Source organism: Pagrus major, chromosome 2 (genome assembly GCF_040436345.1).
Source record: "Pagrus major chromosome 2, Pma_NU_1.0".
Classification (NCBI taxonomy): domain Eukaryota; kingdom Metazoa; phylum Chordata; class Actinopteri; order Spariformes; family Sparidae; genus Pagrus; species Pagrus major.
The window spans coordinates 34,348,047-34,364,858 of record NC_133216.1 but is presented as its reverse complement, the minus strand read 5'-3'; the positions used below and the strand labels follow the sequence as shown (position 1 = coordinate 34,364,858).

Sequence of the window (16,812 nt, the reverse complement as noted above, 5' to 3'; positions counted from 1 at the left end):
CTATCTAGACCAGTTTGACACAGTATTTTAGGCAACATAACTGTAATCCGTACTTGTATCTTGAAATGTTTCTACTGACCTGATATAACATCTAGTTTGACTAATACATTCTATATTATTAAAGTAAGTGTTACACCAACAGCATTGGCAGGTTTTTTTAATTTATACCCAATTGACAAGATAAATCAATCAATCAATCAGTCAATCAACTAAACTTTTCTATTGGTAGCTATGCTCATTTCTCACACCAGTGTCAAACTGGTACAGAAATTAAACAGTACCTGGTGGGAGAAATGAGCGTTAAATGCAATAATGACTTACTTACTTGTGGAGGAATAAATCCAAAGCTTAAAACCACTCCTTAGAGTATCCAAAGAGACAAATTCATCCACTCACTACCCATCATCTGTGTACTCTGGATCTAAATTCAGCCCACTACTCAGATAAACAAACACAACGTACACAGGCAGACACAATAGAAAAGTCAGGCCCTGGCTCCTATTATGGCAGACAACATTACTGCACTGAATAGTAGCCATTGTGAAGATTGTTGACTGAAAAATCCAGTCATTGTTTAAGTTGAAGTGCTCCTCCCCTCAGTGATTTTCTGTAGTTTTACCAAAGTACAGTACTGAATTCACTTTAGGATTATCGAATTAACAAGTGTACATGTACACAAACTGTTGAACGATACATGAGTGTTTGTGCTGGTGTTACATAGGGTCACAGTCTGATGTCATGGTAGAACAACCTACTGAGCACAATGGAGCCTTGTCTGCTGCTCTTGAACTCTTTGTCACCCAAGAATTGAATAATGCTATTTTCTAACTGCCGATAACCATAGCCATATTGTCATATGTATCAGCTCCATATCCAGAAAGACATGCATTGCTAACCGCGGGTATTCACTGTGGATTGCTTCATTAAAGTCATATTTGTCAGTAAGTCTCTGACATCTTTCAGGTTTTTGCTGCGAATCATTTGCCGATACTGGTCTCTCAAAACTAGAGTGGTATCGTTGTATATGCTGTCTGACGTGACTATATGAAAACTACATTTTTTAGAGATTATAACTCGGAAAAAGGTGCTTTGGGTAATTTATAATGAATAAATTCCCAGTAAAGTTTGTTTAAGCCATTTTAGACAACAAAGAAGACTATTATTCCAAATTCTATGTACATTTTTTAAACTGTATTTAAAACTTAACTCTAAATTATGTCTGACATTCATTGAGCAATTTGAACTGCTCATCGTCAAAAGTTCTACAAAACATCTGCCCAGAATATTTCCCCGCTTGGTCTCAATTTCTGTGGTGGGATCTTGGAGTGTAGCTGTTTCGTCCTCTTCTCTGCTTGCCTGTATATTACTGTCCACTCTTTCACTGATATTGCGAATACGTCCAAATGCATGTAGTGTTAATATCAAGCAAAAACAGTCATCATCACGAAGCAGTCTGAAGTCTCCTACCCAGGCGCTGCCCCTCGCCCAAAACATACTGAGTATTTCCAACATGTGTGAACATGTCTGGCACTGACAATCTCCTGTTGTGTGCTGCATGTGTGAACAAGCAAATGTGGACAATATCCTGATCTGATCTCTGAATATTGTCCGGAGTTCCAATGTTAAAGGGGCTATATATACCTGTCAGATATTCATCCCAAACCTCATTCTTAAATTCTACATTCAGCTCCTCCACCCATGTCTGCTGTGTTCATCAGAAATCTGATTTTTAGGATCCGATTTAAAAAAAAAAAAAAAAAAAAGGGATAACAGGATAAAAAATGTTTTGCCTCCAGGGACTCGTGCTTGTGTAGGATTTCAAAGTTGGGTATATTTTTTCTAAGATAATCTTGAATTATAAATATAAATATCTGAAAAAAAAAATTAGACCATGAAGTTTGTACTGTTAAATATCCTGCCTCTGTTACATTTCTTTGTCACAAGTTTTTGATAACCACATTTGAGGCATCATTGCAAAAAATGCATATATCGACTGATATATTGATATCTATATATTGATATATAGTTTTTATTCTCGAATATCGGTATTGCATCACCCCCAAATATCAAATATTGGCCGGGGTCTAGTTTTGGCACAGTAGATTGAAGTTCCTTTTCAGTTTTTCAAAGTGATGTCTTTTATTTTAGTCATATAGGTTTTGGAGAATGAGAAGTTATTTTTATCTTATGTGAAGCTACATTAAGTCCCCAGAGTAAGCTGAGGGTAAACTAAAGCTTGCTCCACTCACAGCCTATAAGCTTCTTCTTGAGTTTAATTTCAGTCAGTTGGTGTAGAAAAGCGTGACTTGCGATTTTCCTCAGATGTACTGAGCTTTTTGGTCTCTATTAGCTAATAGAATATTGGGACACTCCAAAAGTGATGATGTTGCTCTGTTTCTGCTGGATGTGTAAATATGCAACTGTTAGCTAACAGGTTCAACATAACAGAATTTTTGCTAGTTAGCTGCTAACACTGGAGGAGACACAGTCACACCCCAATGTTGTCTAGCTTTCCATATTTATATTCTTGTAAACTACCATTTTCTTGAAAGTAGCAAGTTCACATAACTTTTCCCAGGGCCTTTTGATCAAGATAGTCGTGACTCAGTTTTGCACAGAAAAGTCATGACCTCCATTTACTACCGCCCAGTGGGATCTGATCTGTCTAGGGGAGATTTATAATGAATGTGGTGGATCAGCAGGGTGTCCCGAAAAGGATGCTGGGTTACAAGTATCTTGTGATGGGGGGCTGTTGCTGAAACGCAACATCGGTTGTTGTCCAGAAGTTTTTTTTGAAAGGGGCCTGTTGCAGGCTTAACTAACAGATGTCACTGCTGGGCTTTCCAACCATTATTTGCGTTTCCAACTGAGCTGCCCCACTGTAATATGTTGTTTAAATACTATCACGATACTTGGATGCTGATTTGAGTCAGAATCATGTTTCAAAACTGATTCTGGATTGAATGAATGAAAAAACAGGCACCATTTTCAGTCTTCTGCCTCCATACAATACCGTTTGCCAAACCATTCAGTGGTGTCCTTAGTCCACTGAAATACAATATTAGACTTGTCTGGGAGATAAGATAAATGCTCCCTAGCCCTTTTATTTTCAAAAGTTAATTGCGTTAACTAATTAATTATTTTGAAAGCAATTTCAACAACAGTCTTCTGCCTGCATTCCCTCACAGTTGAGTTCCACCTTTTTCTGTTACTTCATCATCATGAATGAAAAAGTTTGGCTTTTGTCTATAGAGTTTCAATGCTTGTCTTCTCTTTTCTTCGTGGTAGGTTATTGGTCGGATGTGTAAGATCATAGACAAGACATGCTTGTCGCCAACGCCCACACTGGAGCAGCACTTGATGTGGGATGACATCGCCATATTGGCACGCTACATGCTCATGCTGTCCTTCAACAATTCCCTGGATGTGGCAGCCCACTTGCCCTACCTGTTCCATGTGGTGACCCTGCTGGTAGCCACCGGGCCACTTTCCCTCAGGGCATCCACCCACGGTTTGGTTATCAACATCATCCACTCCCTCTGCACCTGCTCGCAGCTCAACTTTAGTGGTGAGGACTTACTTCAGCTGTTCGATTAGACCAACAGCCTACCCGTCCTAGTGTGGATATGCCTTGTCCTAAATTCAACAGTCTTACAGTCTATTGAAATGGTGTAGGTGACTTATATGAGAGCAATCTGAAAGCTAAGAGGACTCAAACTAGAGTTAGCAATGGGAGCACACAAGCACCACAGTGGATGTACATACAGTAAATGCAACGCAATTTGTGTCCTATCAAATTAAATGTTGGATGTTGTGTTCAATGTTTTCAGAGGAGACAAAGCAGGTTCTGAGGCTGAGCCTGACTGAGTTCTCCCTGCCCAAGTTCTATCTGCTGTTTGGTATCAGCAAAGTCAAGTCAGCGGCCGTCATCGCCTTCCGCTCCAGCTACAGAGACCGCTCCTTCTCACCAGGCTCCTATGAGAGGGAGACGTTCGCCCTGTCCTCCCTGGAGACTGTCACTGAGGCGTTACTGGAGATCATGGAGGTCAGCAGAAAAGATCAAATCAACTTCTGTTTTTCACTTCTTCTCTGTTGCCCCAACACATTTATTTCATGAAGGAACCCCCAGCAAGAGTTGGCAGATTCAGCAGAAAATAATATCATAAACATGTCTGTATCCTACAGAGCCCCCTAAGGTTCATGGCCTGAATTTTTTTAGGACTACTTTTGTGTTACCTCAAAATAGCCAAGGTGTTGGTGTGTTTACTGGCGGGGCAATAAGCTCATAATCCATTAACCACTGAACACACAGTTAGGAAATAATAAGCATCAGTTACACTGACAGAGATTTTCATGGCCCTGGTAACGTCAGTCCACTTGACAACAAGAGGGAGGGAGATTGGCAGGACCCGTGGCCAAGTGCCAGATCATGGCTGTCCTCCTGTGTCCACACCCGTAGGTACCCTGGTAGTCTTACTGTACAACTAGAGGGAGGGAGGGAGCCGAAATTGAGTTTTTCTCGTGGTTGGTTGGTTGGCAAAACAAACAGCCGGCGGTGGAGTTGATGCAGCAAATTGCAAGCTGTTGCCCTGCCAGTAAATACACCAACACTTTTGCTGTCGCAGTTGTGGTGACTCTTGGCTCGTTAGGTCTACTGCCGGCTGCCACCGCTCTGCCACAGGCAGGGTGGCAGAGCAGTGGCAGGGCAGCCAGCGGCAGCGGACATCTGGTCAGCTGTCAGCTCTAAAGAGCCCAGAGACACTGACAATGTAGAGCGGCTCCGGAGGAAAACAGTATTGCAAGGGAACAGTCCTAAAAAATATGACCCTTAGGGGGCTCTGTAGTACTCTGTGATAACAGAATTTGTCACAGTATATTTAGTTTGTTAAATGCTTAATTTGAATCTGGAATAAAAGAAATAGAAGGCTGAAATGCAGCAAGCAATTCTTAATCTCTATTATCAGTATAAAGCTGCTAAAATTTAAAAAGTTGATTAGCAAACTTTGTGTGGGAGGTTATCAGCCAAATGTGGTACTCTCTGTTCTTGTCCTGTTAAGGTTGTAGGGTCTAGTGTTTTCCACACACTGACAACTTGTTTTTATTTTTATAAATCTGTCACATTGAAAACATGTGTTTTCTTTCCTCCAGGCTTGTATGAGGGACATCCCAGCCTGCAAGTGGTTAGACCAGTGGACAGAGCTTGCACAGAAGTATGAACCTCCTCCATCTTATTCTAATGCAACTATGTTAAGAACATGAACGTGCATTATGGAATGTATGTCACTGATTCTTGAGAATTTGAGTTTCAATTTTGAAAAGAGAAAAGTGTAAGTATTAAGAAATCTAAAGTTATATGTTGATAGAGCAGGGTCTCATGCAATCATGCACTATTTCGGTGCAACCTCCTAGGTTTGTACTTTTTTGATTAAATACGCCTTTTCCTGTCATTACTTATTATTTCTATTTATTAAGCCTTACATAGATTCAGAGCTTATAATGTATTATGTCTGGACCATAAGTACACATATATTCTATTAAATGTTGAATATTCACTTTTGTCAATTTGTTCATACTACTTCACATGTACTCCTTTAGAAACTCTTACGTCATGCAACTTTTATAATTAGCATTAAATATAAAAAATAAGAATTTTGGACATAAACAGAACATTTTTAATTTAAAGAGATAATGACTTTCATAGATCAACTACACTGGAGAAACCAATTGTAAACAAATTAATTTAAAACAGAAAGCTGTCCATCTGACGGTGTTGACTCAGACCTGACGGTGTTGACATGGGGCTGTCTTGGAATTACCATTTTATTTGTGACTGTGAAGTTAATTCTGTTTAATTTGTTAGTGACATTTTATAAAATGGTTGAGAAATGGTGCAACTTCATTCATTTATAATGTTAGTCATTGGGGGTCACTATTGGGGATACGTAGGCCTGTTTGTGAAGGAAATAAAGGAGAAATCAATGATATTTTAAATACAGAGGTTAAAATGAAACATTACAAGCCATATTTCTGTTTATTGTGATCCTAAATTATATTCAAGGCCCCGTTTAGGGATGATTTGACATCTGATGGTGGTGACAAAAACACACTTTTTTCCAATGAGAATGTTATTCCCTTGGTTTGGGACAACTGTTTTTGTGGGTACAGGGCTGACATATAATCATATAAATTACAAAATTATAAACAAACATGAAAAAATGTTACACTTGTGCAAAAGACCCACAGATGACCATAATTATTTTAAATGTTTTTCATTTTCAGGAGAATTAGCACTTTTCTTCATGGGACAGGTTTTTGGCGAAGTCTCAAGAATCAGTGATGTATTTGTGTGTGTTTTGATTCCAGGTTTGCATTCCAGTACAACCCATCTCTCCAGCCCAGAGCACTGGTGGTGTTTGGCTGCATCAGCAAGAGGGTGAGCCATGGCCAGATAAAGCAGATCATCCGAATCCTCAGCAAGGCCAGCCCTCTGCTCAGCATAGACCGGGTGAGAGCACACATTCACTCATATGACCCTCTCTGTCAAACCTATGCTATGACCCATGAACATGTTTCAGTCATAGATTTCTAAAATATCTAAACACCGGACCCAAAGATGGCACCAATTCAGTCCTGGAAGCTTCAAGTTTGAAGCTTCCAGGTTTACTTCTAGGTTATGAGGCCCACTAAATATGCACAGTAGAGTTTCTCCCGCTGGCTCCGCCCACAGTTTCGGGCTCGATCCGTAGACTTTGCATTGTTATGATATCATTGTTATGGACTAGCCAGATCTAGGGATGTATTTATGTAATACTAGTCCAAACCTAGGGTGCAGAAAGGAAAATGAACGGTGGAAAGAAACATAAACAGAAGGAACTGGTTTCCAAGAAAGTATGGTTTCTTGGGTGGTTAGCTCACCAACTAATCAGTTTGCTGGATGTCAGCCATGAGCCGCAGCGGTTGACTTCATTCAGTGACTGGCATGCCCTGTGGACTTTAGGCTCAGAGATGGTGTGTTTTAGACTTCGGGACATGATGAATGATACTACTCAACACAGCTTAACCACAACCATTATTTCTCACTGAAAACCAGTTCAACAGTTGGAGGGGAGAGGAAAGAAAGCAAGAGGAATAATAACCCCCATCACACCTAACATCATGAATTTTAAATCTCTCGTCTCTGCTCATGGAAATGTTTTACAAGTATACACTTCCATAGATCAAAAATTGATACCAAAAACTCAGCAAATGTTATGCATAGAGATAGTTCTTTGTTTGTGTAAAAAACATTACGTTCATTTGTTCCATGGTGTACGTATTGATTTGCATATAGAGGTTAGATCTGATCACAAGTGGTCGAATGTGTGAACTGACAAGTGTAAAGCTGTCCACTTGTGATCGGATCATCAAAGGTTGCTTACATGTGGTAACGTGTGAACATGTTCAGTGGTAAATCTGTTTCTTTATGCAATACACTATGTAATTAGATTGTTGTTGAATGGTTTATACACAATTTGTCTTTAAGCAGTCATGTTTTTCGCCATTGCAGGGTTTGAATTGCATGTCTCCCAAATATCTATATTTCAAAAAGTAGCCTTACTTGTGTTGTGAAGTTGCAGTGAACCAGACATGCCATATACAGTAATGATTATCTTTATTGTGCTAATGACAATCCTCTTCCTATGAACTGTGTGTGTCATAATGGCTTTGGATTTCATCAGAGATTTAATCAGAGATTTTATCCCCCTTTTGTTCTGAAAACATGACTTTTCAACATTTTCACTGAGATAAGTTGTATTTCTGTAAATCAGTAGTATTCTGAAACAAAGGGTTAAACACAATTTTCATGTCATATTGTGATTGAAAGCTTTCTTCAAGTGAATCTTTTCTTCTTTTGGTGTATATAACAGTTAATTAGTATGGTGACTGCACAGTTGAAACCTCTTTTTTCCTGATAAGTATTTATTTTTGTTATTTTATGTAATGAATTTTATATAATCCCTACTTCTTGCTCCTGTTCCTTCCGTCAGGGTCTGGAGAGCTGTCTGAAGGGGCCCGACAATTATAACAGCCAAGTATTAATAGAGGCCACAGTCATTGCTCTGACCAAGCTGCAGCCACTACTCACCAAGGTATACAGCCACTGTAGATCCAATTCTAGGCACAGCAAAATGCCACCACTCTGTTCATTACTGCTCACTATTAATACTTACAAAGTGAGCCATCGGTTTTCAGATTGATTGTGTTTTAACCTTTCCTGAGGCTGTCGTTGCCTACTTTATTGATGTCTCTGTTATACCAAATAAATAAATATTATTTTTCAATATTTGAAAATTGAACAGGAAAACACAAAGCACATACTATATGTGTCTCTCTTTCCACTGAGTCTTCTGTTGAAGCTTAGCCGAGAACATGTTTAGTTGGTGAGCAGGAGAATGGCACCTTCTCCATAGGAACAGTCATCATAACTGCTTCTTATTTTGTGGAGTATCTATGCTAATAGTTAATTTACTAAAATACTTCTAAATTCTAAATTAGTTGAATAGTCAGCAGTTCATTAGTACACACTCTGTGCGTGTTTGCAGGAGTCTCCCATGCACAAAGCTCTGTTCTGGGTGGCAGTAGCAGTGCTACAGCTGGATGAAATCAACCTTTACTCTGCTGGAACGGCCCTGCTGGAGCAGAACCTCCACACGCTGGACACAATGCGCGTCTTTAATGACAAGGTAAACACACACTATACAATCTAGAAAGCACAAGGTCATTTTTTTCTCTCATTTGGTTTTGGAACACACTGCACTGAGACACATGAGGACACGTGACCGTGTATTTTAAAACTGACTTCCCACTAAAACCATATGTACTGTACAGACTCATTCTTACACTACCATTTGATTCTGGTCCCACAACTAGTAGTGATAAAGAATGCATTTGAACGCATTCTGTGAATTTATGAAGAGGGTGTTGCCAAGCTAAAAAAGGGTTTTAAGTTGCTCTTTAATGTAGTATCATTGCCAATGCATTTCTGATGGCATTAAAAGGTGTTAAAGAGCATAAGTACAGTACATACAGTATTTCAATTAAAGTGCTTCTGTTAAACAACTTTGACAAGAGCAGTGGAATTGAACTGAAGGGGAGAGGTGAAACAAATTCAAGAATCTAAAGTCAATTCAAGTCAATTTTATTTCTATAGCTCAAAATCACAAATCACATTGCCTCAGTGGGCCTAACAGCCTGTACAGTGTATGACTACCTCTGTCCTTAGAACCTCAATGAGAGTAAGGAAAAACTCCCCAAAAACCCTTGTAGCAGGGAATAAAAATGGAAGAAACCTCAGAAAGAGCCACAGAGGAGAGATCCCTCTCCCAGGATGGACAGACATGTAGTAAATGTCGCGTGTACAGAAAGGACCATCAAAATCACAGAGTACACAGATCACAATGGCAAAATATCTGATACAAGACAAGTAGATTACAAAGTATATGTGAAGAGTGTGGATCCAGGAGGAAGACCGAGCAGGTTGAGGTGTTGTCAAGTGAACACTTAGATAGCACGTAGATATGCTAGATATACTGTGGCCTTGATGACTGAGAATTTTTGTAGACATGCAACTCTGACAAGCTTTTTAAGTGTGCTTTTGCAGTGAGGAACTGAATGATGCCTTGCCTTGCCGCCTCTTGCATTAAGGATGATTGCAGATGTGTACTTTTAGTTAAAGAAATCAGAAATACAATAGCCCCTTTTAACAGACTGGACACAAAGTCATTTCAATCTAAAAAAAAAAACTTCAGAAGCATAGACTCAACAATGAAGTACATGAAGAGACCTACCTAAGTGCAAAAAGTGGATTTTTTATGTTTTTAAAATGATGACCCAACCCCCTCTTCTCCTTCAGAGTCCAGAAGAAGTGTTCATGGAGATCAGGCGTCCGTTAGAATGGCACTGCAAGCAGATGGATCATTTTGTGGGACTCAACTTCAGTGCCAACTTCAACTTTGCACTGGTGGGCCACCTACTCAAAGGTAAAGCAGCCACTGATAGAGATCAGCATTTGCTGGCAGTCATTCAATGTTCAGTACAGTATGTTTGGATCAGTGGGTGAAGAGGTTCTTATCAGTAACATACAATTTGTAGAGAAAACACAATGACCCATGGTAAGTACACAGATAAATCTGCTGTCAGTGTGATTAAGAAACTAATTTTCAAAGTATGCACATAGTTCAGTTCAACTGCAGTGTTTCAGGACAGAAGTCAGAGTGAACTTCAGGTAGCATTATGCTGAGCAGCACTATATGTAGTATTATCTGTGGGTGGAGTTTGTCTCTGATTGTTTTAATGCAGATGTGCCAAAAACATCTGGATCAGCATGTTGTCCTTGACTGTCTTTATGTCTTTATAACTTGTGTCTGTAGGCTATAGACACCCATCACCCACCACAGTAGCAAGGACAGTGAGAATCCTGCACACACTGTTGGCGCTCATCAGCAAGCATCTGAAATGTGACAAGTTTGAGGTCAACACCCATAGTGTGGCCTATCTGGCTGGTATGTAACACACTCAGTGGCATTTTATACATCTATAAATCTACATCTGCACTGCTTGCACCTTGCACCATGGGAAATTTCTGCTAAGATCCTTTTCATATTAATTATCATAATCATACTATGTTACTGAGAAAATATTGCAGAGCAAAGAAAAGCTGGACATGATTAAGAGTTGTTTATTGTTATTGTTATTAAACATTGTGAGTAGGCAGCACCCAGTCAGTTCTTGTACCTGAAGGCCTTTTCTTCACAAATGTAGAGCGAGTCCATGAACCATTACCTGTTTTTGGTTTGGTTGGTTTGGTTCTGGCTTGCTGACGATGATGACCCTAATCCCTTCTTGTTTTTGTGTGCAGCACTGCTCACTGTATCTGAGGAGGTCCGAAGTCGCTGCAGCCTAAAACACAGGAAATCACTACTGATTTCTGACCTCTCTATGGACCCAGTACCCATGGACACCTATTCCAGTCACATCACTGATCCCAGCTGCAGGTGAGGCAATGAATAGAAGGGAAAGCCATGATGAAGTTGAAACTCAGCCTGATGAGCAGGCTCATGAGCTTACTCACTTGAAGAAGTAGACTTCTGTTTGCAGGATGTTTATTCTACTGCTTTCCTTGTTTTTCTACAATATCTCTGATCACTTTGCATAGTTAGAGTATAAAGTACACAGTATGTCTTAACAAATGCCTGCTCTCCTGTATGCTCAGTCTAGGGTTATGGTCTAGTGGCACAACATAGGGGTGTCCAGCTGTACCCCCTCTTTTAACTGAGCCCTTTGCAAAAGCCAACAGGTTTGACCTCACAGTGACTATCATAGAGGTCAGTAATTTAATTTCCTAGTATTTCATAACCCTGCCCCTGCTATTGTTTTGCCACTATAGCCTGGATAGTTTCAAAAAAAATATTTTCTGATGTTTATAAAGTTAAAGATGTATATATAAAAAAAAAAAAGCCCATTCAACTAGATTGTAGAAACTAGCAAGAACAAGCACAATTTACGAAGTATCACAAAGTATCCAACCAAAGAAAAATCCCACCCTCTCCCTCCAGAGCAACTGACTTCATATCAGAATCAGAATCAGAATTCCTTTATTAGTCCCACAAACGAGGAGATTTGTGTGTCACAGCAGCCAAAGGACAGTTCAATTTAACAATAGACAATAATAATAGTAAAAAATAAACAATATAATTAAAAGGTAAGAAATAGAAATAGACTTGTATATACATAATATGTACAAATATAAACAGTGTAATTATAAACAGTGTGGCAGTGAATTGTTATTGATAAATAATAAATATGGGTATGAAAATTGCCCAGTTAGTGCAAACCAAAATGAGAAAATGGGTTGTGTGTAGAGTTTTTATTGCACAGTGCACAGTGAGGTCTACTGGGAGCAGTGCTGGTTGTAGAGTCTGACAGCAGCAGGAAGGAAGGACCTGCGATACCTCTCCTTCACACACTTGGACCTGCGATACCTCTCCTTCACACACTTGGACCTGCGATACCTCTCCTTCACACACTTGGACCTGCGATACCTCTCCTTCACACACTTGGGGTGCATCAGTCTATCGCTGAAAGAGCTGCCCAGTGCTGTGATAGTGTCCTACAGGGGGTGGGACTCCTTCACCAGCAGCGATGACAACTTATCCATCATCCTGCTCTCTCTCACCACCTGCACTGGGTCAAGAGGGCATCCCAGGATGGAGCTGGCCTTCTTGATAAGTTTATCAAGTCTCTTCCTATCTGCTGCCGAGATGCTGCTACTCCAGCAGACTACTCCATAGAAAATGGCTGATGCCACCACAGAGTAATAGAAAGTCCTCAGGAGTGCCCCCTGCACTCCAAAGGACCTGAGCTTCCTCAGCAGATGGAGTCTGCTTTGACCTTTCTTATATGTTGCTGCAGTGTGATCAGTCCAGTCCAGTCCAGTTTATTGTTCAGGTGAACTCCCAGGTACTTGTAAGATGTCACCATCTCAATGTCTGTTCCCTGGATGTTCACCTGTGTGCAGGGTTGTCTGTGCCTGCAGAAATCCACCACCAGCTCTTTAGTCTTCCTGGCATTGAGCTGGAGGTGGTTCCGCTGGCACCAGTCCACAAAGTCCTTAATAAGTTCTCTGTAGGCTCTGTCGTCCCCATCCCTGATGAGGCCGACGATAGCAGAGTCGTTAGCGAACTTTTGTAGATGGCTGTGGGGTGTTTGGTGGGAGAAGTCTGCAGTGTACAGGGTGAACAGGAAGGGGCCAGGACTGTTCCCTGTGGGGCCCCCGTACTGCAGACGACCGTGTCCGACACGCAGTCCCGAATCCTCACATACTGTGGCCGGTTGGTGAGGTAGTCGAGGATCCAGGACGTGAGGTGTTGGTCCACCCCTGTGAGCTCCAGCTTGTCCCCCAAAAGTGCAGGCTGTATAGTGTTGAGAGCACTGGAGAAATCAAAGAACATGATCCTCACAGTGCTTCCAGGCTTTTCCAGGTGAATGCAGTGGAAAGGGAGGTAGAGGTGAGAATGGGGCAGGAAACAGGGGGGATGGAAGAGGTGGTGGGGGGCAGCAGAGATGACTGGGTCGAGGGAAGGGTGGGTGTCTGGTCAAACCTATTGAAGAACAGGTTCAGGTCGTTCACCCACGTCTGATCCCGGGCAGCCTGAGAGTCTGGTTTCCTCAGCCCTGAGATGGTTTTAAGGCTTTTCCAGGCTCCACTGACATTTCTCTCCTGCAGCTGGTCCTCCATCTTCCTCCTGTAGCTGTTCTTGCCCTCTCGGATCTTGTTCCTCAGCTCCTTTTGCACAGCCTTCAGTTCCTCCTTGTTGCCTGACTGAAAGGCCCTCTTCTTCTCCTTAAGGAGAGCCTTTCAGTCAGGATTAATCCAGTGTTTGCTGTTTGAAAAATACCGTACAGTCCTGGTGGGTACAGTGTTATCAACACAGAAATTTATATAGTCCGTTATGCAGCCTGTTAAACTGTTGATGTCCTCCCCATAAGAAACGCACAGTTCTTCCCACACAGTTGAGTCAAAACAGTCCCTCAGAGCCTCTTCAGACTCCTCAGTCCATGTCTTAACTGTGCGGGTTTCCACTGGTTGCCTGTTAACAAGGGGCTTGTAAACAGGCAGGAGATGCACCAGGTTGTGGTCAGATCTTCCCAGGGGAGGGAGGGGGGGATGAGTTGTATGCCTCCTTGCTGTTGGCATAAAATAAGTCCAGTGTTTTATTGGGTGAGGGCAGGGTGCAGGCAATCCCCAGAGACGAGAAAGAGGGCCTGTGGGTGCTGTGTCTGCAGTGAGCTTGTGACTGAGTGGAGAACGTCACAAGCTGCATCAGCGTTAGCAGAGGGGGGGATATACACAGCGAGTACAATCACCTGTGTAAACTCCCTCGGGAGGTAGTATGGCTTCATGCTAACCGTTAAAAGTTCAGTGTCCTTACTGCAACTTGTTCTTTAACAGTGATGTGCCCAGAGTTACACTATCTGTCATTAACAAACACAGCCAGCCCTCCTCCTTTCCTCTTACCACTCTCTGCCGTCCTGTCTGCCCACAGCAGTTGAAAACCATCCAAACCATATACAGACATTAGTATACTTGTATGTATAAACTTGTATACACACGAAAAAAAGCAAACAAGACCTCTAACTCTCTAAGCCTGTTTAGTCTAAAATATACATAAACAACTCTCAATGCCACAACTTAAATGCCACAGTCATAGTCAAGCAAAATACCTTAGGTATGAACACTGGCTGGCTGGCTGGACTGACTGACGCAACAGTTACTGCTCACTGCTGTAGGTGTGTGCTTTGTGCTTACTGGTTTTGCTGCTTCTCAGGCTCAGTGGCTGTGTACACTGAATGCAGTGCATCATTGCCATTACTAACCATACCCAACTACCTCATGTCTCCCTCACATAAAAGAAAACTGAACATTATCATAACTAGTGTAGTGCCCATTCAGAATGTGCCTGTTCAGTTGCTTGACCTCTGGTATTGGTCACTGCAGCTTTCTTGAGAACCACTCATCCAAACTACACTCCACACTGATTCCAGAGAGTTATCAAAACATTAAAACTGAAATCAGCTGACACCTTGTTAGGTATAACCAGCGCCTATACTTGCGCCTGGCTCGCTAACTCATGTTTACTTGCAGCTGTTTCAGAAGTTGTGTTAAGTTACTGCTTGTGAAAAAAAGTTTCCTGATTTTGCTGCTTCATAATAAAAGCTTTAAATGACTATATACTGGGGGATTTTTGTGTTGAAGGATTCATAAAAAATGTGTTTATCACCAAAATAGCAGAGCTTTGTTAGCTGCACTTTCTCTATTATTCTTGTGCGACTAGCTTGCTGATGGCTTTAGCAATATATCCTTCTAGATTTGTGAGAGACTCCAGTCATGCACAGTGAGTGCACAGGCAGATTGTGTGTAGAGTCGTCTCTTTTGGTTAGGGTAAACATTTTTGTTATCCCTATACTTCCATAGCTGCTGTGTCCCATCCAAAAAACCCTTGAGTGGAAACAGGGTAAACATGGTATCTACTAAACATCAACATGTTAGCATTATCATTGTGGGTATGTTGGCATGCTGATGTTAGCACATAGCTCAAAGCACCACCGTATCTAAGGGGTCCAGGGCGGCATTCCGAAGGGCCGCCATTCCGAACGTTCACTTTCATGTTTCGGAATGCCGGCCCTTAATCATTTTTGAAAAAAGGTCGCCATTCCGAACCTGAAACCCTAACCTTAACCGTAACCCGGGTGTCGCCCCCCGTATCTAAGTACAACTATTACAACTGCTAGCATGGTTCCAGACTTAGTCTTGTTTGTAGCTAGCTAGCAAGTAGCCATTAGTGGTTCTGCATCTTTGAGCACTGGTGCATTGTCCTCAGATTTCAGCCATTCAAACAAATAATGATAGCCCCAGGAACAGAATGGACTTCCCTCCAATAATGTGTGTTTAACTTTCATAGATAATTTTGACAAGGTAAGATTAAAAAGAAGTAAGAATTCCTGTGTGTTATAGTTTGGTTTCTATCATCTGTTGTCCAGGTTTTAGGTTTTAAATGAGTCCTCGAGTTGTCCTCTGTAACCTGACCATTGTCCGTTCACCTTCCTCTCAGAACTCTGCGAGAGACTCAGCCATGGATGTCACCTCAGGTTTCAGAGCGCTACCTTTCAGCCCATCACTACCCCACAGTGGGCCAGATCAGCCCACGAACACGCAAGTCCATGAGCCTGGACATGGGTCAGCCCTCACAGGCCAACACCAAGAAGCTCCTGGGTATGATTTATCCCTTTGGTGTATGCAGTACATGTTGATCTGTCCTTTGGTGGAACATTCAAACACAAAATCAAAGGCAATAGTGATAAGCGTGGATGCAGAAAAGGCATTTGAGTCAGTTAGTTGGAATTTCCTCTATAGAGTTCTACATAGATTTGGTTTACATGACACAATCATTAAAACCATACAGGCACTGTATGACAATCCCACTGCTAAGATTAAAATCAATGGATATTTATCAAACAGTTTTACCCTTGAGAGGGATTCGAGACAGGGTTGTGCATGGTCACCGCTACTCTTTGCATTATATTTGGAACCATTAGCCCAATACATCAGACAAAACAAAGATATCAGGGGAATTACTAAGGGACAGAGCACAAATTGGCATGTTATGTGCTAGGACAACAAATATACTGTCTACCTAAATTGATGCACTCATTCACTGGGTGAAATTACAAGCAGGTACCCCTTGGGATGGCAAACAGAGTCCTTCAAGTATTTGGGTATCAATATACCAAAAGACCTGGCAAAATTATCAGAATGCAACTATTTGACCATACATAAAAAAATCAAGGAAGACATAGCAAGATGGAACCTAATTCCTTTCCTTAGTCTCAGCTCGAGAGTTGAATCCATTAAAATGAATATATTACCCAGACTGTTATACTTATTCCAGACCCTACCAATAGCACTCACCCAAAACCAATTTGATGAATGGGACAAAATGTTATCAAGATATATATGGCAAGGTAAGAGACTCAGGGTTTGTCTCAAAACTCTGAAATTAGTCAAAGAAAAGGGCGGGATGGGGCCTACCTTCTCTTAGAGATTATTATTTTGCGGCACAGATGAGAGCTATATGCTGGTGCAACCCATCATATGTTGCTAAATGGAAAGGCATTGAAGAGAAAATATCTTCCATTAGCATACAAGCAATCCTAGCTAATAATAACCTACAAAGTCACATAAATACTATTGATAAACTATTATAAAAGAATATA

General features: G+C 41.3%; 1 protein-coding gene across 5 annotated transcripts in view; it reads left to right on the top strand.

Moving 5' to 3' along the window:
- The window catches only part of nf1a (neurofibromin 1a), a 212,578-nt gene that overhangs the window by 177,315 nt on the left and 18,451 nt on the right, over positions 1 to 16,812 (top strand). For all 5 annotated transcript variants that reach the window (XM_073480933.1, XM_073480939.1, XM_073480948.1 and 2 more), the window contains 10 exons: positions 3,289 to 3,568; positions 3,831 to 4,045; positions 5,149 to 5,210; positions 6,364 to 6,505; positions 8,028 to 8,129; positions 8,583 to 8,723; positions 9,893 to 10,019; positions 10,410 to 10,541; positions 10,898 to 11,033; positions 15,651 to 15,811. In XM_073480933.1, coding sequence (XP_073337034.1) covers positions 3,289 to 3,568; positions 3,831 to 4,045; positions 5,149 to 5,210; positions 6,364 to 6,505; positions 8,028 to 8,129; positions 8,583 to 8,723; positions 9,893 to 10,019; positions 10,410 to 10,541; positions 10,898 to 11,033; positions 15,651 to 15,811 — 1,498 coding nt within the window. The remainder of the gene's footprint in view (positions 1 to 3,288; positions 3,569 to 3,830; positions 4,046 to 5,148; positions 5,211 to 6,363; positions 6,506 to 8,027; positions 8,130 to 8,582; positions 8,724 to 9,892; positions 10,020 to 10,409; positions 10,542 to 10,897; positions 11,034 to 15,650; positions 15,812 to 16,812) is intronic.